Source organism: Triturus cristatus, chromosome 3_2 (assembly GCF_964204655.1).
Source record: "Triturus cristatus chromosome 3_2, aTriCri1.1, whole genome shotgun sequence".
NCBI classification, from domain to species: domain Eukaryota; kingdom Metazoa; phylum Chordata; class Amphibia; order Caudata; family Salamandridae; genus Triturus; species Triturus cristatus.
Genome location: NC_140584.1, coordinates 908,629,546 through 908,651,799, shown reverse-complemented (window position 1 = coordinate 908,651,799; position 22,254 = coordinate 908,629,546). Strand labels below are relative to the sequence as shown.

General features: G+C 45.1%; 1 protein-coding gene across 1 annotated transcript in view; it reads right to left on the bottom strand.

The window, feature by feature from the left end:
- The window catches only part of VPS53 (VPS53 subunit of GARP complex), an 898,950-nt gene extending 880,967 nt beyond the window's left edge, over positions 1–17,983 (bottom strand). Inside the window, exon 1 of the mRNA XM_085649360.1 lies at positions 17,833–17,983. Coding sequence (XP_085505486.1) covers positions 17,833–17,916 — 84 coding nt within the window. The 5' untranslated portion in view covers positions 17,917–17,983. The remainder of the gene's footprint in view (positions 1–17,832) is intronic.
- Positions 17,984–22,254: the final 4,271 nt, after the last annotated feature.

The following is a 22,254-nucleotide window of genomic DNA, read 5'->3' as shown; positions in this document are numbered from 1 at the left end:
TTCCAGTGATCATAACCCTGTAAGGCCAATACAGTTCTAAAGGAATTGGAATAGACTAATTTTGTGTACGTCAGAATAAATTTAGATTGAGACGGCAATTTCAATTTAAAGAAATAGGATCCTGGATTGGACGTGTTGTAACAAGTGAAATAGGTGAACTTATTTCTAGGCGTTTTTGAACTTATCTGTAAGGGAGTTGGACAATGTTCCCATTGCGTGTAATTAAAAGCAGGTCTTAACGGGTTTGTTTTGTGCAAGAAATGGTGGCCATAATGTTGATAACAGAATAAATCAGCGTAATTGGCAGAATTTAAATATAAATCTTTAGCATCAAAAGCAGCATAATACTTTAAGTCAGAAAACAACAAATGTACTGCTTATACATCCCAATAATCAGATTGTATGTCCTGTGTTACCACATCTCCTAATGAAACGCGAAACACATATGGTATCTTGGGGACTTCTGTCGGATCATGGATTTCGAATGCAACCTTATCCCAAATGATGCCATCTGTAACAGGGAAAGCCAAAATGTTCACAAGAGCTTGATCACGTTTCATGATATGGTACGATGTATAGGGAGCCAGAATTCCGTCGACCAACTTTACTGCAGAGCGTTCTGGCAAGTAATGTCCATTGATGAGCAAGAAGAATATTGTCACAAACCCAATCGACATGAAGAGGAAAATGAGGATAAGCACCAACCAGATGTAGGTCCAGGGTGGGACCATGTAAGTCTTTGTGAACCAAGAGATAAAAATACTCGTTTTTAGGTCTCGCGCTTAGCGATGCAGTGCGCAGCACTGCTCGCGCAGCGAGAGTCCTTTTGTCCGGGGTTCCGAAACGGACCCTGGAATTGTACACGCTTGTGCGTGTTTTTTTACTTTTGTGGCCTGCTATTGGCCGGTGCCTGCGTGTTTATTTTAAAGATAGCACACAATAGGCCAAAGGCGGGTGCATTGCTCCGCCCATGGCCTATTGGTGTCTTTTATGCGCATTCCTGCCATATGGTTTAAATTATCGTGCCCAGACACGGGCGCGATAATTGAAATCATATGGCTCGCTGTGGCGCGCACCACTCGCGGGCTTCTTTGTTTTTGAAGCGATCGCGAAAGTGAAAGGGATCGCTTTCCCTGCCGCTTGTCTTCACTCGGTGAACGGGTGAACAGTGTTGAAAACATGTCTCACGTGGGTGACACCCTGTCAGCTAAACTACAGCTGACAGCTGCTTGAAAAGTGAGGTTGCGGCAGACACTGCCTAGCACTTCCCTTTTGAGTGGAGGACCTACGTAATGCCTCGTTCTTCGGCCGTATTGTCGTGCTCCCTCGCCGGACCTATGGCTTTATTAATTGACATTTTTCATCGGCAACATCTACGGAAGCACAGCAGGAGGTACCTTACTTACTTCAGAGCCGTGCGTCTGTGACGTGAAGCTGCTCATTTTTGTGTATGCACACAGGTGGCTCGGGATCAGTTTGCTTCTGTGAGGTGCAGTTTTTTACTTTTGCCTTTATCTAGCGCCTCATTCCACTGGCGAGGGGCTGGAGTACATGTATCGACAGGTAGCGCACTGCTCCATGGGATCGTTAGAGATTGAAGAGTTTGTGTTTGTAAGGATACCCCCTTATTCAGGGAGTAACTCTCTACTGTGGCCCTAAACTCTATGCTTACAGCAGAGTTTACCGTTTTAGTTGCCCGGGATCATTGCACCTAAAAATGCAGACTCCGAATAAAGCCATTAGAAGCAGGGCTTTAAGTGGGCCGGGTACTGCCGGTGCTCAGCGCTGGCAGTGCTTTAAAGCAGGTGGTGAGACGGGTTCCTATCGGGCTCTCCATTTTTGCTCTCACCCTCAGGGTGAAAAATAAATCTTAACTCTGGAGCGGTGCCACCCTTCACTGACTTTAATGTAACTTTAGAGACTCCGTATAGTTCTTTCACAGTCTCATCATGTTTACAACTGAAGCATTTTCAATGTTCTATATAACAAAACCATAGTTGTTGCCTATTTATCATATGCAACTTGAAACCATTGGCAAAGCCAATAGTCCTGGCTTGTTGTGGGTGTAATGTTACTTGTTGTATTTTATGTGTGGATTCAATGACAGAAGCAGCAAATTACCAGTGGGGCTACACATAATGCTAAGCACAAATTTTAGCTTACTTTTTAAGCCACGCCCTAATTACATCAGCCACGCCCCTTTGAGAGACCACCCCCCCCCAGTTTTTTCATCCCACTTAAACCCCTGATTATAATTAATTCTATTTTTTTCACACCAGATTCCTCACTTTCAAGATTTCAAAAGTGGCCTTCATAGGTATAATGGCGATCAGACTGCCCAATAGGCAGTTAGGGACAGAACTAGACAGACCAGTGCCCCAAAGAAAAGTAGTGTAATGCATTTTATAGTATTAGTATTTTTAAAGGACTTTACATACCCCCAGCAAGGCCTAAAGTGCTTTTTTTTACATGGATAAAATGCTGCTCCCTATCATTTATTTGGTGCTCTGCTGCCCAAGAAGGACATTGTATGATGTGGCCTAAAGGCAAGAGCTGCTGACTTTTTGGAGCTAGGGAACCAGGTGCGAGCCTCAGCGTCCGCTCAGCATCCTGTGATTCTGGACAAATCTCCCCATGCCTAACAAAAATTAATGTGTCCTTGTGTAACATAACCGGTGCTCATGTAAAGCGCTCCAATACCTTCGGGTCGAGTTTGCACTATATAAAACGGCCCCAAAAAAGAGCTCCCATTATCTTCCACTGCACCGTTCAGATGTAGGACGTTGCATGTCATGGTACTGAGAGGCGCCGGCCTGTCCAACACTGTTTCATGTTCGTGTGTGATCAGTTCAGCCACACAGTTTAACAGAGTCCGTCCATAGGAAGTGGCTGGCCTTGCTGTTGTTCTGAAGTTGGTTTGGCAGTGTGTGGTGCTTTAAACGTAATCAGTTGGACAATGTTGTTCCTTGATTAAAGCAGCCACTGCAGCCGTTAGGTTGCTGTGAAAAACAGGTTTATCCCCTTGAGCCCGTTGGCGCTACTTCGGGGACTGGCAGCGCCTCGGGGACTTGGACAGACCCACCTTCTCCCCCCAGGCGCATTGGAATGGGTACTACACGGTGATGTCCAAGCTAGGGGTTCCGACCAGCCTACCAGCAAGTCACCATTCAACCCCCGCAAATCAAGGGCAGCAGATCCCCTAACTTCCCCTGGCGGGTCGATTATTTTCTGCAACGAGAGTAACTGTAATGACCATCTAATATTAGCTAATAATGCCAGAACCTCAATTGCCCCTTGCAGCATCTGTAGCGCACCCACGGGTGTAGAACAGAGGAGTGATATAGCGGCTGGATGAGCGGTGCTTGGCCCGGACGCCCCCATTCCAACAACAAAAGTACACGCCATCTACCCCAGGGGACTTCTGTGTAACCGTGCCACTCGTTTGCTTCCCAGAACTACCTTGAGCTGGCTGTCCCTCAACTCTGCTAACCGGAGGAAACGCTGCCAGATGGAGTGGGGGAGGAGGGGGGAAAGGGGTTGAACGCAGGCTTTTGTCTCCCCCTTTCCCAGGGATTGGCTCGGGATCGGATGCCGTGCTGCCGGACTCACCCCAATCCCCCAGCTTGGCCAACACAAGCTTTAATAGCTGCGCTAGCTCAGTATCGCTCCCTTTCCTTTTACCTACTCTAACGTTTGACAGCCATAGTGCAAGGGAGAATGAACTAAATGTAAAACAAGGTTAGGGTGCAGAGAAAGGCTAATTTGTAGCTTAATGCCCACTTCAGAATAGAGTGCTGTTTACCTCACCCACCATCGTAGGATTGCCAAAATTGTGTGGAATTAGTTTGCAACTCCCCAAGCGAAAACTCAGCTAAATCATACCCCAGAGATCAGTGCCTAACACCAAGCTATTACCTCAAATTACGAACAGGCAGGGCCAATCCCAAAAACTAGGCTAAACGGGAGGAAAATTCCAGCCCTGTGAATGCTGTGTGTGGTGTTTACAGCAAAAAGGCCCAGCTGTAATCAGTCCAGTGCAAGATAACTCTTCTTGACATTGGCCTATATAAGCCAAATAGCACGACCAGCTAAAGCGTAGCAACCACTAACCCAAGAAATTGGTTATCAGTATACTTAGGTTACTGCAGGAGAATGCCCCGGCCAAGATGCTGCCTCGTTTTCCAACATTGAACAACAGTAATACATGGGTATTTTGCACTCTGTGCATGTTTTACTTAAAGCTTTTCAACTTCTAAAAAAGGTCATTTAGCCCAATAGACTCGGTGCTAGTGCTCCATAAAAACCTCTGTAGGCAGCTGCCTCAGGGTACCACATCAAAGGGCAAATGCAGAGCACCAGACTGCAATGAAGAAGTTTAAAAATTGCCCTGCGTCTTTGGAAGAGTGAGCGGCCAAGTGGCAAACTAAACATTTTGCCTGTAGTTCTGGAAATACTCGTGACAAGCGGACCAGATTGCACATGCCAGGGCCCATTTTACCCAGGCCAAAGTCAAATGAAGTTAAGCAGCTGAGAGGGAAAGAAGGAGGGGCCCTGGCCAGTGATACCTAGCTATATGGTATATTGCATCTGAGTTTGATATGTATTCAGTGTTCTGTTTACTGTGTTCTGTTGGTGGTGTTTGCTGCCTAAAAGAACAGTTGTGCCAGCCTCAACTTAAAAGTAATAGTAACAACCCAAACATTTTCATGACTTGTACACACAAGTGCAGGTGCTGTATTTGTGCAGTTGTGTACCATTTATGCTACTGTTTCCCAAACTGTGAGGCGCGACCCACTGGTGGATCGCAAGCTGGTTTTTGTCTCTAGTTGCGCCTCTGACTCCGAGTGTCCCAGAAAAGGGTGTAAAGCGAACGAGAAATATCCAATGCAAATAAGCCACTAATTATTTGGGAGACTCTGCAGGAACTGGTCTTTGGAAGAAGGGTCAGCATTTAAGTTAGTGTTTCACTATGCTGGACATGTATTGCCATCACATAAGCAAAGTAAAAAAAAAAAGCATTTGCAATGCAATAGGTCTCACATTTACACGAGTTTCAGCTAATGGTATAATAAATGACTGTTTTATTTATGTTTTTTTATTAAAAAGATTTTAAAAAGGCATTGTCATTTAGAATGGGAGAGTTTAAGCTACTGGAATTGTAAATGACAATGCCATTTATTTATCAGTTTTCAAATCCAACACATTGATAAAAGGTTTGTCATTTACAATGCCAATAGCTCAAACTTTTGCAAATGCGAGACCTATTGCATTGCAAATGCTTGTTGTTGGTGGAGTCGCCACAGAGGAAGGCGAGGAGGAAGAGTCATAAGAGAAGCTCGTACGGTCCTCAAAATGACCGCATGCTCCCACATTCATTAACGGTGGTAGCGCAGCATCAGCTTGACGACGTAAAGGACTGCCCGGTACTTCAATGTGGGACTCATCCGCAGGATAAGCATACCCGACGTCTGTGTGGGAAGAAGATGAAGGCACAACAGACAAAAGATCAATAGTAGTCTCCATCTCACCCTCAACGACATCGGCATTAGTCGAAGAAGTTGAAGCCTTCGGATTCACAGAAATAGCGTTGCTTGAAACACTAGGAACCACACTTTTTTATTTTTAACGTTTTTATTAACATTTTCCAATAATTGGTACATATTACTGCATACTTTGGTATAGAAATAGCGCATGGCATTACAATCAATCGTAAACATATTGAGTACCTTTACATGTTTTTTATTATTGTTTCCTCCCTCACACCTATCATCACAGCGGTGTAACCTGCGAAAAACAGCTAGTCCCCCCGGCCTGTAGACTTATTCGCTGACATCAGACATTGACTCAACCCTAGGCGGATCGCAAATATCGCCTCTGAATTCATTCCACTTTCCCCAAATCCTTGTCCATTTTTTGGGACACCCCCTATGCATATAAACCACTTTCTCTGCTATCATTGCGCCGTCCATGTCACAGCACCACTGATGGTATGTAGGAATTATTCTCGCCCCCAAGAGTTGAGCTATGTTCCGTTGCGCTATCGTCATGCCAAGTGTTGGCCAGTTTTGGACAATTTGATTGAGGTCTGTAGGCTCCCAGATGCAACACTTGGGTTACGGTTCAACTGCAGCTCCGCCCACCCGAGAGATGGTGCACATGACCGCCTCCCAATATAGTTTAATCTCTGGGCAGTCCCACAGTATGTGGGAGAAGGTACCCATCCCCCCACATTGTCGTATACTAAAGGGTGTGTCAGCACGTCCCATGTGGTGCAGAGCAGTCCGTGTGTAGTAGATACAATGGAGAATTTGAAGTTGTACTAACTTTAACTGGAGGGGATTGCAACCTCTCTCTGGGATAATAATGCATCCTGCCAATCTGCCTCATCTAGTTCCCTAATGTCGGTCTGCCATTTGTCCCTCAGGGTGTTTGTGGGGTCTGGTTGGTTTTTTATAATTTTGCGGTACGTCTGTGAAATCGCTTTTTTAGCCATGTGGTCAGTCAACAATCTATCCTCTAGTGGCGAGGCCTCCGAAAGCTCAGTTTCCGGCAGAATACGTTTCGTAAGGGCATGGCTAATCTGCATGTAGTGGAACGTTTCCGTCGGTGCCATCCCATATGTTTCCTGGAGTAAATGGGATGATTTTGCCCCTCTTCCATGGATCCCCTACCCGGGAAATACCAATTAGGTCCCATTGTTTGAAACCTTTAGTGTTGCATAATTTACCTAATCGTCGGGTTTCCCACAGCGGTGTAGCTTGTGTTTGTACCCCCTCCCAGCCAAGCGCACGGAGTGCAGTGAAACATATTTGTACGGTGTGCGCCACTGGAACGATGAGGTTTGGTCCCCGATCTTTATTATATAGTGCATCCATGATGTCCCCCCCCCCCCCCCCCCCCCCACAAAGGACGTATCTGTCAATACGGAAAAGCCGGTTCCTCTTGTGGAGCATGGAGCCACTGGTTTATCACGGTGACTTGTGACGCCCAGTAGTACACTTTTATGTTTGGAAGGGCGATTCCACCATCATACCAGCTCTTTACCAATTTTTACATGGCTATTCGGGCGGGCTTTCCGTCCCAAAGGAGATTGCTGACTTCAGTGTCAATTGCTTTAAGGTAGTTGGGGGGGGAACCGTAAATGGGGTATTTTGCAGGGCATAGTGGAACCGAGGGAGCGCCTTCATTTTGAAGAGGGCCGCCCTTCCCGTCAGCGGCAAGGAGCGCCAGTGCTTCACATCCCATTTAAACCTATCCAGGGGTTCCAGGAGGTTCTTCCCCAAAACTGCTCGGGGTGTGGTGTTATATATAACCCAAGATATTTAAATCCAGGTTCCGCAATATGTATCTCACAGTTTCTAGGTAGTCATGGTGGAGGGCCCTTAAGCACATATAGCAGTGACTTTCCCCAGTTAATGGTATATCCTGAAACTGTATCATATGCCGCGCAAAAGTCTAAGAGGCAATTAATGGAGCTTGCAGGGGAAGCCATGTATAATAAAACATCATCCGCGTACAAGGAAATGTGGTCTTCCCATCCCTCTGCCCACTTGAGTCCTCAAATGACCTGATACCAAGCCACCAATGGCTCAAGCACCAGCGCAAATAGCAACGGTGACAAGGGGCAGTCCTGTCTAGTCCCTCTGCCCAAGGGGGAAGTCTGCAGAGATGCGGCCATTCACCACTACGTGCGCCAAGGGTTTCGTGTACAGTAATTGGACCCATGCACAGAACTGGGGACCAAAGCCCAGGTGTCGGAGTACTGCAGAAAGAAAGGGCCATTCAACTAGGTCAAATGCCATATGTGAATCAAGAGAGAGGATAATTGTGTTTTCCTCTATGAGTGATAGACGGGCTATAACGGCTTGCAGTCGCCTCAGATTAAGCGCCGTGTTACGACCTGGCATGAACCCAGATTGATCCGGGTGTACCAGTTTTGTGAGATAGGGTAGCAGCCTGGTGGCCAGTATTTTGGCTTCTGTGTTGAGCAATGAAATAGGCCGGTATGATGTACTGTCCTGCGGTGGTTTCCCAGGTTTATGTATTGCCACTATTGTGGCTAAGCTTTGATCCCTGGGAAGTTCCCCTTTTTCCAAACAGTCTGTATACATTTCCAGCAGGTGTGGTGCCAGGTGACTCGCAGCTATTTTATACAATTCCATCGGTATTCTGTTAGGACCTAGAGCTTTCCCAGTGTGCAGTGCACCAATTGCCAGTGTTATTTCCTCTATCGTCAAATCTGCCTCTAGGTCCTGCAGGTCACTAGGGGTAAGTGTAGGCATCTGAATATCTCTGAGAAAAGCGAGATTGTCTTCAGTCGTGGCAGTGGCGGTAGGTGTATACACTTTCTCATAGTGTAGCACTGGTGCATCCACTATTTGCTGTGGATCTGTCGTGCCAGCTCCGTTGTCCAGTCTCAACTGTGTCACCCACCGCCTGCCTTTTCTCCCACCTCGTAAATAGTGTGCATTGTTTTGGTGTGCCTAATCTTCGCCTCCTCCCACAGGTAGTCCCTGTATTCCTTCTTGGCCAGATCTAGTTTATGTGCCATAGTGTCGGTAGCGCCTAGTGAATGGTCTGACTCTGCGCGTCTCACCTCCCTCTCAAGAGCCGCTATGTGACTCAATTGTTCCTGTTTATGGCCTGTGATCAGTGAGATAGCTTGACCTCTTAATACTGTCTTGTATGCCTCCCACAGCGTCGTCGGGGATGTTTCGGAATGTTCGTTTTCCTCAAAGTGTTGTTTCGTGGTCGTGAGCAGACCCTTCCAAATCTGAGGGTTTTGTAGGAACCCAGGGTAGATCGGGAAGATTCGACACCGCCCCCGGGTACAAGATGTGTATCTGAGTAGGACAGGGGAGTGATCAGCAATGCCCTTGGGCAAATGTGATATCTCCAGTATCCCTTTCAGGCCTGTCGCCAATGTGAAGATGTAATCTATTCTTGATAAACTGCCATGCACCCCCGAACAGAAGGTGTATTGTCGCTCCTGTGGGAACTGTGAGCACCAAGCATCCATGAGACCAAAAGCGTCTAGGAATTCAGATAACCGGAGGTTGATCCTGCTTTTATCCTTGGGGGGCCATCAATCTATGGCAGCATCTACTGTTGCATTAAAGTTGCCCCCTATTACCAATTCTGCCTGCGAAAGTGTGAGCAGAAATGTACCCGGGGCAGGAAAGGTCACCCGATGTAGAGCTGGTAGGATGTATACTGACACTAGATTGTATGGACCTCCCTCCCACTGACACGCCACGGCTGCAAAACGTCCCAGAGTATTGGACCATGTCCCCGCTATAATAATCAGGAAGCGTTTATTAATCAGGATGCCTACCCCCCGAGAGCCGGAGGAGAAGTCTGAGTGCGCCACCATTTTGAAACCCTATGTATCTAAGGCTTTGCAAGCTGGGCCCACCAGGTGGGATTCTTGAATCAGGGCCACTGCTGGCGCCTTGCGTTTAAGATATTGTATAACCTGCCCTCTCTTAATCTGATCTCCAAGGCCATTGACGTTCCAGGATATAATCTAGAGAGGGGGGCCCGCTCGTACTAGAGTGCAGTGAGTGTGTAGCCGAAGAGACGGCCGGGGCAGTCGCTTGTACCATAGTTTACGTCAATAATGGAAAAACACAAAAAACATTGCAGTGCAAACGCCATGCAGATAAGATAGTATATATGTACTTAGTAATCTCGCAGTGTACCTGAAACTTGAAAAAAAAATAACGTTAAACAGTTCCCATTCCCCCTCCCTGCTCGGCGGACTTGAAACTGCACGCCTCCCAAACTCTGCAAAGTGCTTTGTCCCCATAACTGGTACTTGCGTGCGAGGGGGAGAGTAGCTCCATGATCACAGCAAACCATCCCAATGGATAAAACAATGTAGAACGGCAAAATGGTCCAAGAAAAGTCTTTGGGCCATGTCAGCGGCGACGCTAGGTAGTGCGGAATGTGCGATGATTCTGGACACAGTCAGTGACTCGCTACAGGTAATTTGGCCAACATTTAGGTCAGTTCGCCTGATTTGTGAGATCCTGTCCACACAACCGGTGTAGATTCTAGGGTTCAGCCTGCATCCTTAGTGTGCACCTTGCTCTTGTCGTGGGTCTTCCGGCGAGGTTGCGCCCTCCAATTCCGAGGCGGTCGCCACCTGTAGTCGATAGTGTTGTTTCTGTCCCAGTCTTTTAGGTCCAGACGCCACTCGTCTAGCCAGTCGTGTGTTTCCTCAGGAGTAGCAAAGAACCAAAGTTTTCCCTCAGTCTCCACTCGCAACTTTGCAGGGAATAGCATGGAGTATTTTAGTTCATGGGCCCTCAGGTCCTTCTTAACCTCCAGAAAGCTGCGGCGTTGTTTGGTCACTGCTGCTGTGTAGTCCGGGAAAAAGGTTACAGTATAGTTCTCGATATGAATTGGAGGAGCAATGCGAGCCGTCTGGAGGATCGCATCGTGATAACGGAAATTGAAAATTGTGGCGAGTATGGGCCTGGGGGGGCCCCGGGTCGAGGTCTGCCGCCATGCACTCGATGAGCCCTTTCGAATGAAAAGAAGTTGGACAGGCCCCGCGGTTGTAGCTTGTTTTTAACGAGGTCCTCAACAAACAGGTCCAGAGCAGGGTCCCCCGCCTTTTCCAGCACACCAATTATGCAGACGTAGTGGAGTCACACTGTTGAGATTCCGCCAAATGGTGTAGTTTGACATTGTCAACTGAAATGTATCCGTTTTCTTTGCTACCAGGCCAAGGTGGTAGAATCACAGTACGAGAACCCTTCAATCCAAGAACTGGGACTGGTGCACGATAAGTGGGACCACAATTTTTTTTTGATCTCCAGCTTTTCTCGTACCAGATATTCGATCTTAGGAAGCCAGTCGGCGACCGGAATCAGCATTGCCGTGTCATTGGAAGAGGGTATATGTTCTGTTGCGTAGCTGTCACGGGTCTTTTGAAGGTCCTGTAACATAGTAGAATGGTTATCTACGTCAAATGTTGCAGCCGCCGCCACAATGTCTAGACCATCAAGTCTGGCACAAACATTTTAATGCCAAAGAGCATTTCGTATAGGGTCCGCCCACCCAGAGATCTTCTTGGGAGGTTGAGTGCACGTTTAACTCCATACAAATGGGCCAGCCAGTTCCTGCCAGTACCTAAGACTCTAGCTGTCGAAGATTGCTTTAAGTCATGGTTCTTTCGCTCCACTATGGAATTGCCCTCAGGCCTATATGGAGACGTAAAGTGCACCAGCACCCCCATAGACTTAATCGCGTCCTTGTATGCTTTAGAGGCGAAAGCCGGACCTTGGTCAGAATGGAAGGTGCCACGGACAAACATTCCAACAAAGACACGCAAATCTCTAATGACATTTCAAGCGTCAGCACTGCGTTGTGTCCAAACCCACAGGAATCTAGCGCACAAATCAACTGCAACAAAAATATATTTATAGGCAGTATCAGAAGTCAATGGACTGCAGTGATCAAGATATACAAAGCCAAATGGCTGATTTGATATATATAGCTGTGTTTGTAGTGGTCGTGAAACCGTAGACTGTTTGATTTGTTGACAAATTTCACAAGAAAGCACATAATTACGGGTTTGTTTATATAAACCACGCCACCAATAACGTTGCTGTAAAATCTAGACAGTCGCAGACACCCCAGTAAGTGCAGAAGCCAGTGGCTGTGATCAAAGCAGGCCAGCCGATCCCCCAAATGACCGAACTGTTACATAAGGACCTTGTTCAGGAGATAAATTATAAGAATACTTTGAAGGGAAGCCCTGCGGGTAAGCAGTTTAATCCTTGGGTGCAGCTTTAGCTGCCAAAATTGAATTACCTATTTTAGTCATGGATCTTGTAACTGCTGCAACGGAACACGTGGCTACTGCAGATTTGGCTGCCTTGTCAACCAAAGTATTACCAACAGCCTGTGCTACCACACTCTGATGGCCAAGAGTATGTATAACCTGTGTGAGTGCCAGACGTTCTTTAAGCTCAGCCACTCGAAACCACAGCATTTTATGGCTTATTGCGCTGCCTTTGGAGTCCCGATAATCATTTTGAGACCAAAAGAATAAGTTCTCATTAAAAGACTGGAAAACAGTAGTAAGAATCGCACACAATAAGAGTATTCACATTAGGATCAGCAAACTCGAGAGCTAGATCAAGAGCACGCAGCTCCGCCAATTGCGCCGTACAGTCCTCAAGTGCCTGTGTATGCACAATGGAAGACTTAAATTCACCATTTACAATTGAACTAGCCACAACAGCGCATGTTTGGACCTGATGGCCGGTTGAGCCGAGCCGTCGGTAGAAATGATACATTTGAACTCATCCAACATTCGAAAATCACATTTCCTCTGTGTGTACAAATGTGATTTGTATGCAATAGGCACTGTGTCGCCTTTGTTGAACGTCAAGTAAGTGAAACCCACCGTCCCCGGTACTATACGTATGGCCAGGTTCGTGGAATTATCACGGGTCAACAAGTATTTAGTCGCTAGCAGATCTGACTGCAAAGACTGTAGAATAGAGGTATTTTTCGGAAGCCGGCAGGCAGAAGAATGTGATGGTTGTATGTATCAACGCATAGAGCAGTTTGATACACTGGGCATAATCGGGGGATGTATGTCCTTCGGAAATTAAAATATCCCAGCAAAGACTGAAGCTACTTCAGTATTTACGTAGGTTGCAATTGTGCACAGAAAGTAGAGGGCTAACCTTCATTATTGATCTCGTAGCCCAAAAAGAGCACCGCAAAACAAGCGATGTGTAATTTAGCAAAATTGAATTTGTATCCATAGTCGGCATACTACAGAATGATTCGGTCAACTCGTCAGAAAAGTATCATTTACATACGAGAACGCATCTGGATCTATCCTGTGCAACAAAGACACAACATGTGCAGCAAAAGCCTATTGGCAAGTGCGTAAATCTTTTTTGATTCCCGACGGCGCTAAATGCTGTCAAGTCACGGCTCTCAGGAGCCAAGTTATGACTGTAGAAACCATTGGATATATCTATTGTGGTTGTGTATATTTTACGAATAAGGCTGTTCACTAGTGCAGAGCTGTGTGTGTTCTGTACCGCAAATATATACAATGACGACTATTAAAATTTCAACAATCTAATACAATAAAATATGAACTGTCCGGTTTTGATTCTGGAAAAAGAGGATTATTCATCAGTGATACACATGATTCAATTTCTCCTTACGATTCCAATTGAGTCAGATTGTCACAAACGGGAGCCTTAACCTCTCGTCTGATTGGATGTTGTGGCATAGACCGTAATGGTATCTCATGCGCTGGTGAATCTCTATCCCAACACACCTGATTACGGTACACTGCTGGGGCAAGGGCCAATGCCCACTCAGATGCGCAAGCCTGTTTAGCTTCCTCAGGGACGTAACGTGAAAAACTCGGAAGTATCACGTACTCCCCTCTAGAAGCGGCCAGAACAAATGGTGGAGGCCAAGCTGCCTCCGCCAACAAAATGTCATAGGAGGAGGTGCGATTTTCCCAGATAACTGCTGTAATTGTATGCTGTATATCACCCTCAATTTGGAAGACAATTTCATAGAGTCTATCCTTGGGCGCAACTTGAGTATCTGACGTTTCTACTGTAATAAGTATTAGTTGCCCTCCAAACAGGGACGCAGTGCCTCCTGCACTATGGCAACTTCCGCCACGGTGTCGAGCAGAGTCACTACCCATGTCCAGTCTAGGAGTAGCGTTCTCACTGTCTAAGGCATACTTCGCTGTTAAAGCGGCAACATTTTTCTTCTGAAACGGGGGTAGAAAATGAGGCAGTCCCTCTAGTTTAGCTTTTACGTCAAACTGTTGAGGTTCCTCCTGTCCCTTTTGCATGGTCGCACCTTTGCCACAATCCTGGCGCTCTCCACCACCAACTTGAGTCCGATGTGTCCTGTAAAGAACGAGGAGAGCGCTGATCAGGGACTTGAAATCTACCAGGATTCTTAATTTTCGCGTGGTCGCGCCAATCATAAGTTCGCTCAGAAGAGTCAGGTGTCGTGAACCAGCATGCGAACCATGCTTCTGTTGTTGCTGCCCCTGTTTTTTATTTCTCCAGTTCTTTTTAGGAAAGAACGGGCGCCCATCCTTATCAGTCTGGGCTTTTTGTTGAGTTTGAGTCTGAGTTTGGGTAAAAGACTTTATTCCCAGACTATTGGGCCCTATTATAAGCTTTAGCAATGATCTTTGGCAATTTGAGCTGTTGTCTGTGTCAGCAACTGCCTCCAAGCGTTGTGCCACTTGTATGCTTACTGCTCACCCTTCACATTAGCAAGGATCATATCGCAAACAATATAGAACATCCCCACCAGTCTCATTCCCTACTCCAGGGCCACTACGGCCCCATGTTTATCCTGAACACGTTTTATCACGGAAGGGAGAACAGTGATTGAGGTAGCGCCAAAACACATCGAATCCACCGCTGCAAACACTCTACCTAACGTGTTACAATAAGCTAACTGAGGAACAAGGCATTTAGGTAAGCTCATGGTCAGAATCCCGTGCTTCTCCATAGGTGTGGTAATTGGAAAAACAGCTTCGAGCTGCCCAAATTTTTCAGCAAGCCAATAAGGAAGCTAATCCTTATTTTGCGGACGCTTGCCCAACAGTGAATTAATCATGACAGGACTGATACCTACACCACCGGGTCCCGGCGGTTGTGCAGCATCTCCAGGTGATACCACCTGCATGTTGCGCAACATGAACTGTATAACAGCTCTATGTACACGTTTTAACGAAGTATGCAATTACGATAATTTGGGTGTGGGGTACACCCAGCCAAAACGGGCCATGTGGCCCCATCAATCGATAAGGGGCCTAAACGGACCACTGTCAAAGGGTGTGGAAGGGCGGCATTAAACCAGATAATGTGTTGCCGAGCCATTAACGGAACTTTAAGAGATCGGTAAGGTCGATAATCCCATGGTATCGCGGTGGCAGTATACTCGGGAAAGAAATTATCAGTTCCATCCACTGCCGGAAAGGTGACCCAAGAATAAAATACCTTGAAGCGGTGCGCTGCATCCGCCTCAACAACAAAAATAAGATCAGCACCACCACATTGAGTCAAATAAGCGGTTCGGAGCAGTTATGGCAACTGCCATAATGGAAGAAAAATATTAAACAACTGACTTGCGGCAGCGCAACACTGGGTAAGAGAAAGACCTTTTAGAATTCAACTTGAAAAACCTTTAACATCACAATATAGGAGGCTACAACGTCACAACTGTCTCCGGAAACAGATTGAGGGGATTGTGGACAAGCAATACTCAGGAGTCTCGCAGATAAGTCCCAGACCAAATGTTGGGGGCGCCATATTGCAGGGATTCTGCACATACACAGAACTATGCGCAGGAAAACAGGACCTCAGTGTGTAGGGGATGAGCCTTCCTACCGCCTCAGTACCCAAAATCCCAGAAACAACTAGCTATAGTGTCTCATTCGCTCTCCTACATAATCACGAAGCTAAAAATGATTAGACAACCCAGAACACAACACTACCAACTCTCCTAGGAATCGCGGTAGCAAGACATACCCTTTCACTCACCCACTCACTCGTACCTGTCCACAATAAGAATTGACAGTCACTGTTATAGTTCAAAATGTTTATTTTAACTATAGTGCTCTATAATGCAGTATACAAGACATTACCAGCAGCAAAACAAATAAAACTAAAACAGTTAGCATTTTTGCAATTCCATAGATTATAAAGGGGGGATGTCATCGTATACAGACAGTGGCTAAAGGACTATACGGCCTAACCACCCTCCCCTTGGCTAGCAGAAGTTTTATTATATAAAGAAGATCTCTGGGCTTTTTCAGCAGACCCCATACCTTAGTGCCTAGATGGTATCTCTACATCAAAGAAACAGCATAGCTCTTCTCCCTGGAAAGGTCCCTCTCCAAGTGTGTTATTGAACAACATGCATTCTCATAAGAAGCCACGAGTTTCCAGCAGTAAAGCAGCTGTGTTAGCATGTTTTGTCTAGGTGCTAGGGACTCACCAGAACAGAATAACAAGGGGTATTGTTTATCGGCCTTGCACACTGCGTTCAGACTAAACTCATAGAACAGGCAGAGAACGCAGAAAGCAGACGGTTCTCATGTGAAAGGCACAAACAGTCTTGCAAAATAAAGTCATGTAGTTACGTGCGCAAAAGCAGCATCATGGCAGCAGAGCTCATGCTAACTTAGCAATGTCGACAATTACTCTAACGGCCATATGATAATATATTAGGTAACTACTGCTGAAAGTGGCTGTGGGGCTCCAGATCAAACTTCAATAGTTCCGCAATTTATGTGGCAGTTTTATCCATCCAACATTTGAGTCTTAAAATCAAAATTAAATAAGAGAGATCTGAAGTCTGCGAGAAAACTTGATTCAATTTCGCTTTCAAATGTATGTTTTCAACACTTTAAAAAAAAAAAATTAGCATCAGATGTAATGAACATAGTATTGTCTACTCACCCTTCTGGTGAGATAGCTATTATGCCTGCTTCTCTTATCAAGCAACATATTAATTTATTTGCAGAAATATTGCTATGATACTGAACGACTCTTTACAGAGGGGAAAATACCTATATATTTTAAAACATTGCATGCTTACTCCCCTTTTGAAAATGACAGATTTAGATCCAAAGCTCCTACAAATTATTAGATTAGACATACACTGCCATTCCTGAAAATAGAAAAATTGGTAATTATGCAGGTGCAAAAAAAAATTGGTGATAAAGTCCCTCCTTTCAAGTTTATTAAGCCAAGCAACCTGTACAAAAGAGGCACTCATAAGGCATGCGCTATATTGTATTCATATTGCATTCTTTCGGTAGTGTCACTCCTAATATCATGCTCAAACCATCAAGGACCAAAATACTGAAAAGTAAATATATAGATAGATAGATTTTCTATACACAACTCTATTTCTATGTACCATGACCAGGACCCCTACGAATCTCCTCATGGTAGGCCTTGATTGCAATAAATGACTGAGCCGTAATTGTTTTACAGTACAGTTATCTTAGAAAGAGGTCGTAGGTTATAGACCTTTCATTTCAGGAGTTTTGCATTAGTTACAAGATACGTTCAGAGTTTCTCATTGTTTAAAACGTTGCAAGTTCTGATATTCAACTCTTCCAATGCACTTCATTGTTTGGTTTTACTGATGATAAAGTGTCACTCTAAGTGCCACACATTTGGCAGCTAATGTAATTCATAAGTCATTGAAACTGTGGAAATGTCACATACATTCATTTGAAAACTTGGCAGCTGTGAGTAACGTAGGTTACGGGCCAAATCTCTGGAACCAGTGTTCAACTCACTGAGAGAAATGTATAGGGGATGAGGGAGTTAATATGCGAGTTCTGACACCATTCTCACTTAGGTGACAGTTTAGCATCCTGTTCGTCCTGATGCTGTTAATGGGGCCCTTGCTGTTTGTATTGATTCTAGGGGGTTCCATGTATTGATAAATAGAAGTTACCTAGTAAGTCACTGTTACTTAGAACAGCATCGCCACTACCTAATTAACTGTGCTTTAGACAAACCCACGAGTGCCTGTCTCTTCCAAAAGCTTTTGAATATACGCGTACCAGACTCTGCAAATCCCAGCCTCAGAGCTGCTCTTGTTCAAAATGCTGAGGGTCGCCAGTGGCAGGCATAAACTCCCTTCGCTCTTCACCTTGTCTGGTCTCTATCGTTTCTCCCACACACCCATCCCATGGCTGGCCTCTCTCATTTCACACGGCTGCAGTCTTTCCCATCCCCTCCAGGTCAGCATGTAAGGATGGCGTTATCCTTCAACCCACCCACATACCTGCTCAATGGCCTGCTGCACCTCGGGACTAAGATGCAATACAGCCTCCAGGTCATCCACCACCTGCAACTCTTCCTCCTCCATCCTGACACTGACAGCCAGCCAAACACAACCACTTCCGGAACCGTGCGCTCTATGGATTACTGTCGAATCGGATGGCACGCACAACAGACATAGAAAGAAGACTGGAATCAAATGTGACGGCCATCTTGGTATTGGAGAAAATAATAATTTTAAAAAACAAACGGGAATGGCTAGAACCTCTCGAGAAACCAAGCAACAGAAAGGCAAACACACATACACATAAATACGTGTATACACGCACTCACACGATATGCAAACGACAGCAAAAAAAGAATAACAAATTTGACATTTTAATGTAGTTGTTCTGTTAATAGAGTTGTATTCTTTATTTTTATTTGCCAAACAAAGTAGTGTACTATTTGTGCACGACTTGGCAAAACTCACCAGTTTCATGACGCTTTTGAACGGTTTCATATGAACTAAACACGAAATGGTACTATTTCAAAATGGCCGAGACATTTTCCTTAACTGACTGAGATGTTCTTTCTAAACGCACCTCTTATCTTAGAACGGAGTAGTTTAGAGAAAGTATAGACATACACCCTTATGCATCAAGCCAAAATCCAGTCGGTAAAATACCGATTCCTTATTAGCTCCCGGTATTAAGTAAAAAATACCCAATCCCAATGCATCAACCCAAAAGCAGAAATCGGTATTTAAGGAATCCTTAAATAGCGATTCTTTAAATAGGGATTCCTTAAATACCGATTCCTTAAATAGCGATTGCATTTAAGGAATCCCAAAGTGAGATTCCTTAAATGCAATGCATCAAAGTTAAAAAATTAGCGATTTCGCTAATAAGGGGAGCAAATTACCATGAAGATGAACTGCATGGTAATTTGCAAAAACTTTGAAAAATGCACTTTTGTGCATTTTTCAAAGTGTCATGTTGCGCACACACATGCCCTTAGAGCATGTGTGTGTGCAACATATGTGCACATATCATTTTCAGGGGTGCAACAGGGTGTCCTTTTGACACCCTGGCACCCTTGAAAGTGCTCCAGCTATTAGCGATTCGGTAATACCGAATCGCTAATACAGAATGGCTTTACATTCATTCCTATGGGCCTCCAAGCCCATAGGAATGAATGGGTAGGTATTCCTTATTACCGATTCGGTATTACCGATTCGGTAATAAGGAATGTTAAGGAATCGCTATTTGAATAGCGATTCCTACATGCATAGCCTTTTGCTATTCCTTATTAGCGATTCCTTATTTTTCGCTAATAAGGAATCGCAAATGCTAATGTTGATGCATATGCCCCATAGCTGTTAAGGTTTCAGATTGCTATGTGTGACATTTTCATAATTTCAGTGTAATTATGAGGGACGTTTCAACGACTATGAGTGACAATTTCTCGCAAGCAAAATTTTATGTTATTAAAATTTATATGAGGGCTTGATTGCCCAAAGGCATCTTGGCGCTAGCTTTGCCGTACATGCCAATAGACCCAATTCAGGTATTATTTTAGCTGTCTCCCGCCTGAAATTGCATTTTCTACAATAGAAGTCAATGGGGAATTTTCCTTCTCCCGATTTTTTATTTTAAATCTCCCACGTCCCTGTTCTAAAATGTTGGCATGTGTGGCTTTGCTGCTATCGAAGAAAGGCGGAAACAAGGAGGATAGAAGCTTATTCTGCATCAAACAACCCGGTTTTCAAAGCTTTCCTAAAAATAAGTTGATTGGGCATTGCTCTAATTTGCAGGGGGAGAGAGTGCCAAGCCTTTTGTTGCTCCAATTCCAAAACTTCTTCCACCCCAGATCTTTTAAATCTGGAGACTTACGGCTGTTGTGGACCGTAGTGTTCTACCTGTATCAATCGATGAAGACGAGGGAAACATAAATATCAGATGTTACAACCATTTGAGCAACAAGATGGTCTTTAGAATCGTGTTCAAACATACATAGCTGAGCTAAACTGGTGCGTATCATAACAAACATAAACCCTTGTCCATCTTGTAAGGGGAAAAGTGATGAGGCAGATGGGATATCACAAGGACCATGGCACTCTGAACATCTCAATGTAGAAATTCATGTGAGTGGGCATAGGGAGAAGGGCCCTAACTACAGAACAGAACATGTAAACAAATAATGCTATATCGGTAGTAAGCAACATCATAAATATGACCATAGTTCTTTCACGCTATAGGTACATGACTGTAAGAACTGTTTTATATTAGTAGTACGTGGCCTCCTTGAGCATAGTGCTCTTCAGTAATGCTATGCACATTTTGTGCAAACTTATTAAACAGCCAACAAAAGGTAACTGTTGCATAGTCATCCTGTGCCCTGTGCACCCCCCAACTTTTTGCTGACTGATACTGGTGGTAACTGTTTTTGACTGACCCTGGGCTCTGCCTAACCAGGCCCAGGGCCAGTGCTAAGCTAGAGAGACACATTAGAAAACAGTTAAAACACCTACATACACTAGGGTACACAATGGTATGGTGGGGTACCTCTGTGATTGGCATGACCTACCCTATAAGCCCCTAGTATAGAATAGGGCAGGGGATTGAATCTACCTAGAAGTCCCTAGTACCCTGGGGCATGACAGTTTAGAGGCCAGCAGCTCTTTTTGCACTTGCATATGTGCACTGCAGAGACCTGAGGTCAGTTTAAAAGCAGCACTGGGTGCCAGGACTGCTTTTAAAAAGTAAATTGTGCCTAAACTCGACATTGGTGTTTGGGGCACTTAATGGATAACCTACAATGTTTTGGCATATTAGGGACCCCCAGGGTCTCCCCTAGGTATCCCAGGGGTGGGGGTCAGTTATGTATAAGGTACACCCTCATCAAATGAGTTTTTATATGCCTGGGTAAAGTGACATTTTACATGTGGTACAGTGCTACTCAAATTCGACTTTGATGCTAGAAACACTGTAGAGGGAGGATCTGCAATCTTTCTACAGATTCAGAACCCCTAAAGTCTCCCCTAGTTGCACATGGGGTGGGGTTCCTGTAGATATAAGGCAAGTACTTATAAAATATGTTTTTGTAAGTCCTGGTGCTGGAAAAATGGCCCAAGTCATTTTTCCCATTGCACATCCCTTGTTACATAGGTTAACATGGTAGGAAGTTATTGATGAATAAATATTGATAGGAGAGGACTAGACATGCCATTCAAAGACTTCCCAGACTGGTATTAATAAATCCAAAATTATCATATTGTTGAATTTCTCCTAAAGTGTACATACAAGAAGCTATAAGACTTTCGTATTTGTAAGTCTAAATTCAGCCTTCCAGTGGTCTGCCCTGATTGGTCAGAGTTAAGTGGATTAGCCAGGCTGCCTTGAAGAGGTGATAAAGAGCCCCTGGTGTTAACCAGCTCTGCTGGCAGGGCAGTGTGCTGTTCAATAGGAATGCCAGGCCAGGGGGAGGAGTCGTAAACCTTGGTCTTCAAAGGCAGAGGGATGGCCATAGTGTCAGTTTCCACTTTACACTTTTGACCAAAACCAGACCCAGGATTAGGGAAGGTATGTGCAGATTGTTGGGGGAGATTCTATGGAAATAAGCCATCCTAGGCGGTGTGTTTAGCCAGCTCTTACCTCCTTGCTGGAAAATCAGCCATTATGGATTTGGAAGATTTGATGCAATCTGAGACAAAATAATGAACACACTCCACAGGATGTGGTCATAACTTTGAGGAGTGACCCTGCTCCCATTGGTCAGAAGTGACCTCCTGCATGACCCATAGAACTTGGAATAAGTATCTGAGAGGGGCAGAGCCCTCCAGATCTGCTGCTTGAAACTTACTGAAGCAAGAAGTGCCCTGCTGAGAAGTTTTGCTGTGCAAAGATTTCTAAGGCCTGACCTCTGAAGACTGCACCATCTGAAACACCAGCCCTGTGGAGTATGTTGCTGAAAAAGAACTAAAGAGTGGACTCCCTGACAGCTACAGGTTAAAAGAGCTCAACTGGAACATCACCAACTAAATCTACACCTTGGAGACCCATCAGTGGATTTGTAAGGATTTTGTACCAGTGGATTGTGGGAACTGATGTCCTCAACTTTCAAGGACCATCTTGGAGCTTCCAGACCCTTGGAGTAAGTTTGAGACACTTTGGGACCCCTTGAGAACTTCTGGAAGAAGTTTGGAGAATTTTGGAATAACTTTGAAAAAAAGCTCCATAGAGGGACCGAGTCAATCTGGTCAGCCAGGCCGCCTGCCTTCAACCGCGAGCCGGCCAAGCCATCCAGGTTTGTCCTGCTAAAAGTTCCATCGCATCAACTTCCAGAGATTGACCGGGACTAGAGAAAATCTGAAGCCGACCAAGCCTCACCGGATCCAGTTACATGAGGAGCATCGAGAGATCTTGCGAGAAAAAGCTCCAGAAAA